Source organism: Aethalodelphis obliquidens, unplaced genomic scaffold (genome assembly GCF_003676395.1).
Source record: "Aethalodelphis obliquidens isolate GAN/ISIS:26980383/991018 unplaced genomic scaffold, ASM367639v1 scaffold6, whole genome shotgun sequence".
Classification (NCBI taxonomy): domain Eukaryota; kingdom Metazoa; phylum Chordata; class Mammalia; order Artiodactyla; family Delphinidae; genus Aethalodelphis; species Aethalodelphis obliquidens.
This window is the reverse complement of record NW_020837950.1, coordinates 4,236,383-4,252,725: the sequence shown is the minus strand read 5'-3', so window position 1 is coordinate 4,252,725 and position 16,343 is coordinate 4,236,383. Positions and strand designations below refer to the sequence as shown.

The 16,343-nt window shown below is 40.9% G+C and overlaps 1 protein-coding gene across 9 annotated transcripts in view; it reads left to right on the top strand.

Moving 5' to 3' along the window:
• The window catches only part of DCUN1D4 (defective in cullin neddylation 1 domain containing 4), a 68,693-nt gene that overhangs the window by 30,823 nt on the left and 21,527 nt on the right, over positions 1-16,343 (top strand). For all 9 annotated transcript variants that reach the window (XM_027102979.1, XM_027102978.1, XM_027102987.1 and 6 more), the window contains 2 exons: positions 7,806-7,876; positions 13,145-13,236. In XM_027102979.1, coding sequence (XP_026958780.1) covers positions 7,806-7,876; positions 13,145-13,236 — 163 coding nt within the window. The remainder of the gene's footprint in view (positions 1-7,805; positions 7,877-13,144; positions 13,237-16,343) is intronic.

Sequence of the window (16,343 nt, the reverse complement as noted above, 5' to 3'; positions counted from 1 at the left end):
TGTGTGTGTGTGTGTGTGTGTGTGTGTGTGTGTGTGTGTGTGTGTGTCCGTCTCCCTGTTTTCGGGAGAGAACACTGTTGAAACAAATCACCAAACGTCCTATTTATAGCCAGCAGCTGAGCCGAAGAACTCAGAACACTAGAAGGGAACTGAAAAGATGAAATGTACTTGGGAGAAATACTTTGGATTGCTAGGAAACCTCTTGAGAGTGCTGGTAATGGGTGACTTTTTGGTTTATGCATCCAAGTTAAAATAAGCTTTGCTGCTTTGAACCTTTATGTAGCGCGATGGAATTTCTTATATTGTGTCTCTAGTTTGAAAGATCATTTGGCAGACAGTGTTTGTTTTGTCATTTAAAATGTCTTAAATCCAATCCCATTTTTGCAACTTATTATAATTGGTTGGATAATGTAATACTGAAATAAAGGGTTTGTTTGTTTTTGTGGCTGTGTATGTGTAAAAAAGGGGGAAAGAAAAATTTTCAGACAAGTTTGAACTGAAGGCTCTTTTACCTTTCCTCTTCCCCACCATATTTCTGGCCCTATCATAACTTATCAACTTGACATTTCCAGTGACCTTCAAACTAGTTTTCTTGACATCAGTCTCTACTCCCAGTCAGGTTCTATGTGTTTCCTGTTGTATTATTTGAAAAAAAAAATAAATAAACGGAACAGATCATACATGTCATTCCCTAACAATCCGCTGCACCCTTGCCCCCCACTTAAAAATCCCTGCTACCTACAGGATAAAAGACAACTAACTCAGTGCCATCCCTTTGCCTGGAGTGTTTTTCTCCACTTTTCCATATGACAAGCTGCTATGCATCTCTTAGCTTACTTAGCTTAATAGCCTTCGTTGAACTCTTAAAGGAAGGACATTGTTCATAACTGTTTTTCTTTTTTGTGGCATGCGGGCCTCTCACTGTTGTGGCCTCTCCTGCCGCTGAGCAACAGGCTCCGGACACGCAGGCTCAGCGGCCATGGCTCACGGGCGCAGCCGCTCCGTGGCATGTGGGATCCTCCCGGACCCGGGCACGAACCTGCGTCCCCTGCATCGGCAGGCAGTCTCCCAACCACTGCGCCACCAGGGAAGCCCCATAGCTGGTTTTGATACCCTTTTATTGGGTATCAAAATGAGGATTCCTCCTGGGGCCAGTGTTTTCCTCCTACCCCTACCTTACCCTTTTTCTGATAAAAATCTTGCCCCTTTGGCCACAGAGATTGTTCCAGGGGCTGCCAGGTAACCCAGGTCAGGACAATCAGATAAAATTTCCTAGGGTTTTCAGACTGAAGCTGGGAGAAGAGCATCTTTCTCTTCTGGTGGTAGACTTGAAAGGATGCGATCCTGATTCCTGTAGTTTTTTGGATTTTTGTGAGCTACCCCAATATCCTTCTAGTGAATTCTCTTTCATTATTTGAACTAGTTTGAGCTGGATTTTGTTTGCAGGGCACAGACACATGGTACAGACACTTCTGTAGTATTAGAATTTATCTGTTTTTAGGTCTTGAGAACATGAATCTCTTGAAGACGTTTTGTGAAAGTGGTTAGCACGTTTCCAGGTGTTCAGTACTTGGGTCTGAATGATGGAACGTTTTCTCATGTTCATATCACTTTGATTATGAAGATCTCTTGCTTTCTCATATTGGTTCACATTTATTGTTATGAAATATATTATAAAAAGGAAAGTTTAAACAGAAAAAGTATACTTAATCCCACCACCATAGCACAGCTATTTTGATATTCTTTGTGTCTTCCTTTATAAGCAAATATGAATTTTTCCATAGTAAAAGCCACACTTCTGTTTTCTTTTAAAAGGAAGCAAGGTACAGTTTTCCTACTTGTTTGCTTTTCTCTGGCTCAGAAAGGTGACATTTGGGATAAAGATTAAGCCATATTCTTTAGGTTCCTTGAGGCCCCTGCCAGGTGGTTCCTTGGGATTTCATCACTGCGAGAAGTTTATGTGGGTGTGGCTACCCCTATTTTTATTAATGCCCCCCCCTTTTAGTTTTTGCTTTTTTTGTATTTTATCAGGGAAAATAGCTTGAAATTGAGAACAACTGGCACCTGCTTTCTTTTTTTTAAAATTAATTAATTTATTTTTGACTGCATTGGGTCTTCGTTGCTGGGCGTGGGCTTTCCTCTAGCTGTGGTGAGCGGGGGGCTACTCTTCTTTGCGGTGCGCAGGCTTCTCATTGTGGTGGCTTCTCTTTGTTGTGGAGCACTGGCTCTAGGTGTGCAGGCTTCAGTAGCTGTGGCATGCGGGCTGTAGAGCGCAGGCTCAGTAGTCGTGATGCACGGGCTTAGTTGCTCCGCGACATGTGGGATCTTCCCGGACCAGGACTCGAACCTGTGTCTCCTACATTGACAGGCGGATTCTTAACCACTGCGCCACCAGGGAAGTCCTCATTTTTTAATATCCCAACTACATGAATAAAAACTGAAGATAACTATTATTCAAGAAAAATGCATGGCGAGAAGTCCCTGGAAGGTTGTGCTCTGGGCAAGTCTGTGGGAGCAGACAGTGAGGCCGTGGGCCCCCTGTGCTAGAGTGAGGGCCTGTCCCCCCTCACTGTGCTCCTGTTCCCTCGGAGAGAGCCATCTGCTTTTGGTTGACTCCCTGCACTGAATCCGGAGTGCAGTGGAGGGTGGTAGGGGCCTTGGTGCTGCAGTTGTGCTACACAGATGGACCTTAGTTCTTCCCAGAGTCCTCAGTTCCACGCTTGCCCTGTCCTCTGCACTCCTTTAGCCTGAGCCCAGCTCCTCCCAGATCCTGCCTGGCCAGTTAGTCCCAGCCCTCTTTTGCACATCCTGTGCTGCAGCCTCTCACCTTTTTAAATCCCTGTCAACTCAGTTTCTGATTCTCAGAGATTTAATAAATGAAATGCTCTCCACTGGGGCTCTTGTCCTGTTCTCTGTGGTTATAGGCTTACTCCCTTTTGTACTTTGGTACTTGAGTCCTCTGTGACTTTAGAAAGGATTGCTGGGGGTAAGATTGGGGGAGTGTCTTATTTAGACCTCCGTCTGAAACTGGAATCCCATTTCTTTTCATTAAAATAACCAGTTTTACATAAATGATTTGTCTAATAACTTCCACTTTCTGAGATATATCTAAGAGTAAGAGATGAGACCAGATACACAAGTGCCAGCATTTCAGAGTCACACTGAAGCTCACACACGTAGGTCATAAAAGTTCTACAAATCCTGACTGTAGGCCCTTCATCTCTACTTTCGATTAGGTTCTATAGCAGAATTGTTTCTTGGTTTACCAAAGTGAGATTTGGGACCAGGAGTAGGTGCTAAGTGACAAAGGAGACAAAAGTTTTGCTGACAAGGTTTCTTGGCAAAGGAGACAGTGTGGCCCCGTTTGCCCCAGAGATGCAGCATGGTGTGATTATGGAAACTCTGCCATGAGCATCTTGGGCTCTCATGAAAGGGTTTACTTAGTATAAAGTATATTTAGTTAGGGGCCCCTGCTTAAAATGGCAGTGAAAGTGGGAGGACCACTTTTTTCTAGATTATTGTCAGTACATCCGCCTTGTAAATGTATCTCTAGTATCTTTCACCAGGGCGTTCTATAGCTTTTAAACCATCTCCCTCAAACCCACTTTTAATCCACTTTGTGTTAACCAGTGGCCTATTTATTAGATTAAGATTGTTCAGTTCTACAGGTAAAATGACACATCTAGTGTAAATATACCCATAATCCCAATGAACAATGTGATTACAAATAGATCTAAATGTGTACAAGGGAATGATAATGAGAAAAAAGGGAAAGTTGTTGTAGATATCAGGATTATGGGTAGCCTTTAAGTAATGTTGACTGATAAGCTATATTTAATATTTTTAGGATAAAATATTAAAGTAACATGAGTCATGCCGTTGCAGATCATATTGTTAAAACCTTGCTCTTTTCAAATACACAGGTGCATGTATGTGTATATAAGTAACCTGACAATGGCATTGCATAAAATGTGGAAAAAAGAAAAAAGCATGGCTAACTTAATGTTTACCACTGCCCAGTGTACCTCAGCCAACCTTTGCGGGCCTGCTACGTGCCAGGCTCTGGTGTGTGGATGACAGAAGCACTGTACTCAGAGCTTATTTTCTGGTGTGGCAAACAGACAAACAAATGAGAAGCATTGTCATTGTAATGAGCACTGACAGGGAGAGGAGGCCAGGTTGGAGGGGGTGTGAGTGGGACAGCCAGCTGGGAGACCCCAGGGCCCTGTGCACAGGCAGGGGAAGGGCAGGTGACTTGCCAGGCTCAAGAATAGGTTGCAGTAAAAGAGCTTTTTTAAATCACGAAGAATAGAAGCCAAAGACAAAAATTTTTTTAAGATTATAAGTACCTTTTTTTTTTCTCAGCTCTGTGCAACCAACTGCCAATGAGTTCCATCAGTAGATACCAAAGAGTCATCTGTTCCTACAACCAAACCTCTTAGCAAAATAGTAATAGATGGATACTTCCATATGAGAATAATTACTCTTTAATGTCACAGCCTAAATACTTTACAGTAGTGGAATGAGGAAAAGAACGATGAAACATGGTATACACACACACACAGTCACCTACAGGGGGGTAATGTAAAGTATGTCAGCTAGGTGCTCTCACAGGAAAATTATCAGACACAGTTGGTGAAAAAAGCAAGGTGTAGAATTTGTAGGTACAGTATGAACCCAAGTGTATAGATAAATAAATTCAGGGGTACATTTCACCGTATATTTGTACATACATAAAAACACAGCAAAAAGGTCTGGGAGGATACATGCCTGTCTGGTAAGGAAAGGAAGAAGGCAGGCTTTCTCTTTTTACTCTATTTTCTTGGGCTTCTTTATTTGAACATTTCATCGGGTGAATGTCTTCATATATCATTTGTGTGTAATATACACATGAGTGCCCACATGCGGGACTGTGCACACTCAAACCCAAGTGATAAAATGCTAACTGTATTTTCATTTGAGTCAGGAATGAGATAAAGATGCCCACTCTCACTCTTCTTATTTGCCATTGTTTTGGGAGTTATTAACTAATGCTGTTAGGTAAGAGAAAGAAAGAAGGGGCATGAATACAGGAAAGGAGGAGACAAAAATGATCATTCGTTGAAGGTGAAATGATTGAATTGTTGTGTACCTGGAAAGCCAAAGAGAATTGCCTGAAAAACTAAATAAATATGTATATATATTCTGCAGGTAGAATTTATAAAATGGCTTATTTGGGGAAGGGTTCTTAAAGAAATTCTTTTATTTATTTATGGACTCTGTAGTTTGCGGCACGTGGGCTGTCTGGTTGAGGCGCGTGGGCTCGGTAGTTGTGGCGTGCTGGCTTAGTTGCTCCGCGGCATGTGGGATTTCAGTTCCCTGACCAGGGATCGAACCCGTGTCCCCTGCATTGGAAAGCGGATTCTTTACCACTGGACCACCAGGGAAGTCCCAGAAATTCTTTAATAAGTGGTCGTCTCTGGGGAGTAGAGAGAAGTTAGGAGGAAACTTCTGCTTTTTTAACATTTTTATTTTCAGTTTTACTTTTAAATGAAATTTTATATCATGTTCATGTATTAATGTTGCCCAAAAAACTAAGTAAACTTTGATTTTCCCTCCATAATCAAGATAAAAAAATTAAGAATTCATAGAAAAACGTAAAATAAAAGGAGAAAAAAGAAAGTCCCAGAAAAGTAACAGATTTGAATATGTGAAATAAAACTCTTTGTAACAAAGTAGCACATTTCTGATTAAAAGGAAAACAACACATGCAGAAAAAGTATTTGCTCTGGCTAGATTATGTGGAAAAGCCTGAGTTTGGACTTCAGGGGGAGCCAAGGATTAGAAGCAGAAAAGTGACACAAGACTGTCCAAGGTGATTTTAATGGTCATCCTTTGTTGAGAACAACCACCTTACACTTTTATTGTGATCTAGTTATTACTGTATTGAAATTACTCTTATGCTTTGTCTCCCTTCCTGGAGGGCAAGGACCATGGATTACTCCTCTTTAGCCACTTCTACAGTGCATCGCTCCAGGGTGTGCCCAGTAGATAATATTTGAAAGAAACTGAGACATTTTCAGATGGTGGATCCTGCTGGTCTTGGCAGCTTGCTAGATCTGAAGGCTATGGAAGATTGTAGAGTGATTCTTGTGTGGTCCAGTGGCTAAGACTCTGTGCTCCCAGTGCAGGGGGGCCCAGGTTCGATCCCTGGTCAGGGAACTAGATCCCGCATGCCGCAACTAAAGATCCCGCATGCCGCAAGTAAAAGATCCCGTGTGCCACAACTCAGACCCAACGCAGCCAAATAAATAATTTTTTTTTAAAAAGAATAAATAGTTCTTACACTTGAGGAATTTAGAAGGAAAGGTAGATGAGTTGGGACTTAATGCAAATGTGAGAAAAGCATTCCTAGCATTGCACGGAGTCACACAAGACTGCCTGACCCAGCCTGTGCTGCTGGGGGTGGGGAGATTGGGAGGACTGCCTGTACGGTTCCTGTCTTAAAGATTGAAGAAGCTGGCATGGGAAGATGGGGGGAGGGGAGAGGGAGATGGGCTGAGGCCACAAAGAGTTAGTACTGCGTTGGGTATGTGTCAGGATGTGTGTGCATAGCAAACAATGGGTAGGTGTTTCTGGATCTTAATTTTTGTTCATTCAGCAATATCTATTTGATTCTTTTATTTCCAAGAAACTTGATATGAAGGTGGAAAGCTATGAGGCTGAAGAGGAAGGGACGCACTAGATCATAGAGAACCTTATTTGATATGCCAGAGACTTTGGACTTTATCCGTAGGTAGTAGGGAACTTAAAATCGAAGGAGTTTGTGTTTGAGGTGTGGACCCTCCAGGTGGCTTTGTAAGGGATGGGTCCGAGGGGGATGAGGCTCTGGAATTAGGGAGATCCTGAGGGGACTGCTGTGGTCATCTAAGTGAGAGAATGACATCTGAACAGGTCAGTGCAGTTAAGAAATATTTGGAAAGTAAAATTGGCAGCGCACTTGGTAACTGATTGGCTCTGGAGAATGTAGGAGAAGGGGGGACTCCAGGATGATGCCTCAGTTTCTATTTCTGGTGGTGCCCCCGTTGAGATGCTACAGGAGGATAATCTCAGCTACCACAGAGAAGCCACATAAAATAAAATTGCCTGTGTCTACTGGATGTGGCGATTAGGAGTTTATTGATGACCTTGGCAAGAAGAGTTGCAGTGGAGGGAGATGAGCAAAAACCAGATTGCAGTGGTTGAAGAATGAATGGGGGCTACAGTAGAGCTGGGACATGTGGACAGTTCTTTCAGGAAGAAACAGAGATAACGTGGAATGTGAAGGAAGGGGTTGCCTTGTCTAGAACAAAAAGACTGCTTGCTTTTTTTTTCTGTGTAAAAGAAACAATTATGTTATCTCCCAGTTAATTTTATAAAGAATATTAGGTGGTTCTTTGCTGTGTTTCCAAAAATTATTGTATGTGTTGAAATTATTACCAAAATAAGAATAGAGATTTAAGCTACTTTAAAGAACAGGAATTGAATGCCTGTAGCCTTATCTTTAGACATAAATTATGTGTCCATCTAGCCACAGGTTGAAGGACTTGGCCGTAAACTGACTTAAATGTGCAGAACAGAATCCTTTAAAGATAGAACTGAAATTCTAGAACATTTTCAATATATTCTTGGTGATTTCTTCCTTCAGAAAGGATTTATGGTCTTTAAGTGTTATTTGATCTAAGTTTACTTTAATAATAAGTATTTTAACAGTATACTGCTACTATAGTAGTAACAGTGTATGTACATGGTTAGATTTAATTTCTATAAATTGCATTTTATCACAGGTACTGATGATGTTGTAGGTCCCGAAGGCATGGAGAAATTTTGTGAAGACATTGGTGTTGAACCAGAAAATGTAAGTCTAACTTACTAATTTGGGTAGATCAGTTGATCTGATTTTGTCTCTTGGCAAATAAAGCAACAGTGAAGAAGTAAGGGTGCATTAGTTTTTATGAGGCAATCTAAGAAATAAGTTCCAATTCTAAATTGGTTTGTAAGCAAAAGTTTTTTTGCAATTGGTATGGTGTAACTACAGTCAGTCATTTAATTCTCTCATTTAATTTCTTGTCTCTAAAAGGTATAGTAATAAAGTAATTAAACTAGATGTTTAAAAAGTGGTGTGGGCATGTGTGCCTACCATGACAGATAACTGGGGACTGGGGGACTGAGGGCTTTGTGTATCTTTGTCCCCCTCCGTAGTTGTTCCAGCCTAATGTAGAATTTGTCCAGGACTTTGAATAATTAATTATTCATAAGGGTTTTGAATAGGTTATAATTAAAAAGGTTTTTTCACAGCTCCTTCACTTCCAGTTGAATTTAGCTCAGAAAGTGATTGCTTTTTATTGTAAAGCCCCTAAGTATTTCCTTTAAAACATTTAATTAGAAGTTTTTTTATATGCTTCATTATTTTTGCATAAGTCTTATCATCATGTTATTTTTGAATATTTTTTCCTATTCTCACATTTGTCTTACTGCAAAATGAAACATACAAATGCTCTGACTCATTAACTATGCAGCTTAATATTACATCAGCCTCCAATTTAACAAATACCTCTTATTCCTAAATGAATTTATGCTCTGGAAGAGCTCTCAAGGGATCATCCCTTTCATTCAGACTGTTGGTGAGATATCTGGTACCCATGCATATCATGCTCTTCGAGACTTCACACTTTTTTCTTTAAAAAAATTTTGTTGGGCTTCCATGGTGACGCAGTGGTTAAGAATCTGCCTGCCAATGCAGGGGACACAGGTTCGACCCCTGGCCCGGGAAGATCCCACATGCCACGGAGCAACTAAGCCCACACGCCACAACTACTGAGCCTGCGCTCTAGAGCCCGGGAGCCACAACTACTGAGCCCGCAAGCCACAACTACTGAAGCCCGTGTGCCTAGAGCCTGTGCTCCGCAGCAAGAGGAGCCCACGCACCGCAACAAAGAGTAGCCCCCGCTCACCACAACTAGAGAAAGGCGGTGCGCAGCAGTGAAGACCCAACGCAGCCAAAAATAAAAACAAACAAACAAACAAATTAATTAATTAAAAAAATTTTTTTTGTCTCCCCACTCCCCCACCCCCAGTAACACTGTAAATTTTCTAAAGAGCCTTTGGACTGTCTTTAACTTACTACATGTATTTTAGTCTTGTATTTTTATTTTAATGTAATCTAGTTCAGGTGTCTTGATAAATTATTGAGTTTGGTACAGAGGTTTGGGGACAGGTGGGTCAGTAGTATTTTGCCTGATCTAGTCCATAGCCTGGTCATAGACAGACAAAAACATTTCATGGACTTTAAGAAGGAAGTTTTCTGACAGGGGCTGGGCCAAGGTTGGCAGTGTTTTCTGGACAGTAGTATAAAAGCGGCGAGAGTGAGCTGGGCCTGAGAGGAGATCCAGAGGTTCCACCCAGGGGGCAGTAATCGGCATGTGATCAGAGGGGTGGGTAGCAGGGCCCAATGGTGGGGAGGCTGGGAGGCCTCGGGCCGCCAGTGTGAGAGGGATCAGGTGGGCATCTACTCTCAGGGCCAGAAAGGCCTGTCCGGTGGGAGGAGTGCTGACACCGATTCTAACCGAGAAAACAGGGAGGCCCAGCTCTTCAAAGTTCCTCAGCCCCAAATACCAGTACTCAGTAAAAAATAGCTACTGTTATTATCGTTTTTTGGCAATTATGAGTCTTTAGTTTTCTATTTCTGTAGCAGTAGAAATAGTCTTGAAATGTTGAATCACATAGAAGATTGAACGACCGAGTTCAGACTGTTATTCCAAAGTATTGATTCCTGTACTTCAAGCCTAAGATGCCACTAATAGAATTTTTATTATTTTATTCATCATTAAGAAGGAAAAATGTTGTTAAGTAAATTCTGATAAGCCATCAATTGTGGATACTTCCCAATTTCAGAAATTGTTTGAACAACCAGCACAAAAATAGTTTTTTAGAGGCTTGTCTGCATTGATGAGTGAGCACTTTAAAGTATTTAAAACCCTCACCTTGCCTGATATTTATAGCTTATGAAATTTAAGCAGGCTTGTAAAATTCAGTTCAACTTCCATTTACTAAGGTAACAGAAAAATCCTTTAAGTAGCTAGCTTCCTTATTCGCTGTGCTAGGGAAAGGTCTGTTTGTGTAAAGAAGTGCCCATTGTGAATATCTGCTGTGGCTGTTAGGCCACATTACATGCATACTTGTATGTGTGTTCCTTTACCGTAACCGTTTTTTTTTTTTTAGCTTAACAAGTATTTATGTGGAATTTTTAATCCTTCTAATAGAGGATTGAGTATAGATAATGTTTGAGAACATACAAAGTTTGAATTAGAAAATATGTAAATAGATACATAGGAGTCAGAATTCCAAGAAAAGCTGAGGGATGAGGAGAAAATCCACTAATGTGTGAATAGTTTGAAGAACATGTAACGCCTTCTTTTTGGAAAATCCTTCCTAGTAGGCCCCTGGTCTCTTAAGTCACCATTTTCTGACCAATTTAACAATCATGTTTTATGGTGATGTGCATAATATGTAGAAAAATTGGTTCACTTATCAGTTCTAGTTATCTACCTAGTAATCTAGATTTTTAAAACCTAAAAAACCTAGTGACTTTAAAAAAATGGGTGTAAGTACTGATTGAATTGATATTTGATTGATAGGTCCTAGAGATTTACTGGGTTCTCACTGATACTGATCTCCAAAGTAGAAAACCATAAAGTCAGCACCAAGAGAAAGCTTTGCATTAATCTTCCAGTTATAAATTAAACAAAGCTGGAGATTTTTAGTCTACAGACGAGCTCATTGGCAGTTGAAAGGACAGACCTTCTGAACCTCCTGAGTGCTGTTGTTCTGGAGTCCTTCATGTGCCCTTTGGCTCTCAGGGCCTAATTAAATCATCTAAAGTGATGTCTGAGTGGCTGCTTGCCTCATTATGGTGGGGAGTGTTATGCTTTTATTTTGCCTTTTGTTGTTGTTTGGGATTTTAAAAACTTTGGTTCTATTACAAAAAGTAATATAAGGCAGGTGTGAAATTGTATTTTTTGATTCATTTTCAGGGATAACAGCCTAAAAATATGTTGATGCTCTTTTTTTTTTAATTTTTATTTTATATTGGAGTATAGTTGATTTACAACATGGTGTTAGTTTCAGGTGTACAGCAGAGTGATTCAGTTGTACACATACATGTATCTATTCTTTTTCAGATTCTTTTCCCATGTAGGTTATTACAGAATATTGAGTAGAGTTCCCTGTGCTATACAGTAGGTCCTTGTTGATGATCTATTTTATATATAGTAGTGTGTATATGTTAATCCCAAACTCCTAATTTATCCCTCCCTGCCCCCACCTTTCCCCTTTGGTAGCCGTAAGTCTGCTCTCTGTGTCTGTGAATCTGTTTCTGCTTCATAGATAGGTTCATTGGTGTCATACTTTAGATTCCATATATAAGTGATATCACATAGTATTTGTCTTCCTCTGTCTGACTTACTTCACTTAGTATGATGATCTCCAGGTCCATCCATGTTGCTGCAAATGGCATTATTTCATTCTTTTTTATGACTGAGTAGTATTCCATTATCTATATGTACCACATCTTCTTTATCCATTCATCTGTCGATGGACATTTAGGTTGCTTCCATGTCTTGGCTTGCCTCAGTTTTTTATGTTATGTCACCCGGATTCCTTTCACCGTCACCACCCTCTGACCCATTTGGGCACATGGATTGTAGTTTAATGGTTTGGGGCAGTTCTTCTGTTAGATGAAATGAAGCATTTAGGTCCTGGGTAAAGAAATCAGATTAACTGCCAAATGCAGAGTATGCTAGTCCCCGGCCAACTGTATGCAGGAACATTTATTTCCTTCCCATTGCCTTCTTTTTTTTATTACAGCAAATGGACGTATAAGCCATTCAGCAGTGTATGTGTGAGCTCCTCTTTTGTACTCGGGTTCCCTTTTGTATGAATGACTCTCCAGAGATAGCCAGCCTTGCAGAGTGGCAAAGCTTCCTAGGACGGTCCTAGGAAGGCCCTGTCCCTCTTCTTTACCTCTTTAGGAGTGGCATACTTTCTTTTTTAGTTACCCCTCACCTTGTCTTGGGTCTTTGAGGTAGACAGGATGGGAGAGCTTCCTCCTCATCCCCCAGTCCAGGTGGCCTCAGCTCTGTCCCTGTGTAAGAAAGAGCCCTGGAGAGTTTGCAGTTGGAGGCATCTTGGAAATGTAATTTTGTCTTTTATACCTTTAGGTATTTATTAAACTCACCATCACTGCCTCGGTGCCACCTTTTCTCTAAAGCAGCTGAGTGAAAAAGTGACGAGCGGTGTCAAAAACCCGAGTTGTCACAGTTCCTCATGTCTGCCCAGTTTCAGAAGGTGCACTGAAAGCAAGGATGACGCCCCACTGAGAAGTGATTGAGTGATTGTCCGCTCATCCTGCGCTCATTGCAGGCACAGTGCTATCGAAGTGGAGTGTTGGACTACTTTAAAATCATTTCCCCAGTGTATGTAGTTGAACTCACAAACGTCAAATCCACTGTCCGTGTCCCACCACCTACTGTTTGGGTTTTTAACACTCTGTTCTGCACCTCACTCTTTTCATTTTCACCTAATAAATCTTGGAAACTGTTCCGTGTTTGTACCGATGGCTCCACTTCATTTGTCTCAGTGGTGACATAGTATTCTTTCGTACGGAACGTGTTTAGCAAAGAAGTATTTAAGTAGTCCCTTATTAGTAGATGTTTGGTTGTTTTCAGTCTTCTGCTACTACAAATAGTACTGTAGTCAGTCTTGTTGACTATACAGCTTTGTGTATATGTGCAGGTGTATCTATGAGATAACTTTCCATAGGTGGAACTGCTGGTTTCAGTTTTGATACATACTGCAGAACTGCCCTTGGGAGAGGTTAATGGCTTTACACTTCCACCATCAGGCATAAGAAGTCATGTTTCTCCAAACCCTTGTCAGCAGACTGAATTATCAAACTTTTAGATGTTTGCCAAACTAGAACTCATTTTTGAAGTTACCTTGTTCATATTTCAGTGACTAAACTACTGTGAACCGAAGCATTTGGCTGATGTTAATGTATTTAATTACTGAGGTCTGTCCTCCTTATTTGATTGGTCTTTCTGCTTTGTTTTGTTTTTGTTTTAAACAGGTAGTTATGCTCGTCCTAGCTTGGAAATTGGATGCACAAAACATGGGTTATTTTACTCTACAGGAATGGTTAAAAGGAATGACGTCTCTACAGTAAGTCCTGAGGCTACCCTGGGGCAAGGGTGGGGGGTGGGTGTCCTTGCCCTCCCCTGGCTGCCTGCCTCACCCCTGGGGTCTCGTGGAGCCTGGCTTGGGTGACTGGAGGACCGCCAGGGGATCCGGGCAGGCTTCACCTGTGCATAGGTGTGAAGACCAAGCCCCATTTTCCTATGATGAGGAGGGCTATAACGGATGAATTTTAGAAATTAAAGTTTTTATATAATATATTGTTTATTTTAGTATTCTTCTAGAGCAGCTCAATAGAAATAGGCCATCCTTTTCTCATACATATGAGCCACGTATATAATTTAAAATTTTCTAATACCCACGTTTAAAAAAGTAAAAAGAAACAGGTAAAATTTATTTTAATATATTGTACTTAAATCCAGAATATCCAAAATATTATCATTCCAACATGTAACCAATAGTTTTAAAAGCTGTTTTACCTTCTTTTTCGTATTGAATCTTGAAAATCTGGTGTATATTTTACATTTATGGTACATCTCAATCTTCATTAGCTGCATTTCAGGTGCCCAGTAGCCACATGTGTCTAGTGGCTACCGTATTGGATAGCGCAGGTTTAAAATCAAAGTATTATCATCTGGTTTATAATTAGTGAGAAAAGTTGAGGGAAGTATAACTTGTAAGTAAAGATATTCAGTATCTTTTATTTGATATATTCTGATATTAGCTTTGGGCAAAGTTAGAACTTCATTACTCTAGTGATTAAAAAAATAATAATAATAAAGATTCTGTTTATGTTACCTGGGCCAGAATTGAGGGGAAAAAATCACTGGTTTTATGTGTTTACTTCGTGCTTACATGCATGTGTGTCTGTGCGTGTGTGTTTACGTGTGTGTGCTTGCTAAGAGTTTCACTCAAGAAAACAAATTGTCATTCTCTGTTACTCATTGAAAGATACACTTGAGGTGGATCATGAAACATTTCAAATGATATTTGAAGAGGAAGTGCTAATTCTTAATATAGTAACTGATCTAAAGTACTTGAATGGCTTCTCTTTTTCTTCTTCCTTTAACTAGGAATGATAGGCTTAAGTTTTTACTGGATTAAAATTGGAATTGAAATGGTTTTATGGTTTTATTTAAATAATTTCGTAATTTGTCAACTTTCAATATCATTGTCCCTTTGTCATTGGTAACAGTGCTTCATTTTCGTTGTGCTTTAGTAGTTTTATGAGGCCTGTTCACTGTTCTTTCATTCGCGCCTCACGGCTACCTAGGCAGATCAGGCTTTATTTACCCTGCACGTTTTACAGATGGGGAAACTGAGGCTTAGAAGGGGTATGTGATTTGTGAAAGAAAGTGGTAGGATGGGAGGAAAACCTAAGACTTCTGATTCTTCAGTCACATTCTTCCTCTGACAACTATTGTCTGATGACAAGTGCGTTTTAGGTAAAAGCCAGATCACCCTTTTACAGGTACGCTTTCCTCTCAGCATGCTCTCGAATTTTAGGTTTAAGTCTCTGGGATCTCCTAAAATTGTGTATGTCATGTAGGGAAACTCCTCCTTACAGTTTTCAGCCTACTAACTCCTGCATTGTTCTCCGTGCTGCCTCCCTTTGTTGCTTTCCGGATAGAGCACGTGATGGCGGCTCCTTTTGAAGTATCCTTGTAATGATGAATGCACAGCCAAAGCAAGATTGTATTCATGGCTTTAGAGGAGGCACCATCAGCACTTCTTCAGGCACAGTTTCATGTGTCTTAAGAGGGTGTAGTGTCCATTTCTGGACAGTTCTAGATTCGTTTTTACATTTGCCTTTACAAAAGAATATTACCCCGTGCCAGGCCTTGCCCATGTTTTGAGGATTGCATTGCCTGGGAATTGAAATACACAGTTTCCTGGAAGAGGCCTACGCGTATGTTCATGGGCTGGGGGGCGCTCCACAAGCTCTTTGTGGGGAACTCTGCTCGCCACTTTGTGTGACACGGGTAGTGGCAGGTGGATTCCCATAGAATGCTGCCACTTGGCCCTCGCAATTTACGGTATAGTAACAGACCTGATCCACTGTAAAGGAATTGAGGAGTCTGCTTTCTTCTGTGAGATGAAACTCTGAGGTTAGTTTCCTCATCAGTGAGGTGAAGATGATTACTCACAATAACCTTTAAGGTTCTTTGTAGTTCAAAAATAGTACAATTTCAAGTTTTAAGAGCTTCCTCCCCCTTTCCCTCCTGCCTCCCTAGATTCGTCATTTGTTCAGCAAATATTTGAGTGGCAGTGGTGTGCCAGGCACAGAATTCTAGGTCCTGGGGAAACAAAAGCCATGAACAAGACAAAGTCCATTTGAGGCAGGAGCTTGGAAGCAGTGTTCAGGCAAAATATCCAAAAGTAATAAGGTCACTTCTCTTTATGCTACTTGTATTTATAAGGTACTTGCACCCAATAAATAAGAAAACTCAGAGGCTAATCCTTTATATGCTCTAAAGATGGAAAGTAGTCCATCTTTTGAATGATCTATTTTGTCTTCTATTTGGATTTTTTTCTTTTTTTCTCATTTTTGCCTTTATTAAACCTGTCCAGTGAAGTTTTACGGACTCAAGCTGGAATTAAAGTGTATATAACAAAACCTCTTCTAAAAAAATTACAACTGTACAGTGAGCGCATGCTAGCAATAGGAAACCCATGGGTTTTGGAACCAGAGAGTTTTGAATCGGTCTGCCACTTTCTGGGTGTCCCTGGTAATGTCCCTAAAACCAGGAACGTTGAAGTGATGTAATGTGGCTTTCCCCAGGCACCCAGAAACCAGTCTTCTGTATGCCATCTGGAGTTGTGTGCTTGGCCTCTCCAGGGCCGTGTTTTGTGACTCTTGGAAGCAGTGACAGCAGCTGGTAGGGAACATCTATCCCCACGTTCCCGCAGTCGTTCTCAGAGAAGGCACAGCTCCTGATTGATTGATTTATGTATTTATTTATTGGCCGCACGGCTTGTGGGATCTCAGTTCTCCGGCCAGGGATTGAGCCCGTGCACTTGTCAGTGAGAGCACCGAGTCCTAACCGCTGGACTGCCAGGGAATTCCCAACTCTTGTTTTAATTGACTGTTTTTTTTATTGCCTTGTTCCAACATGTGGTTTAAGGTTACCTCT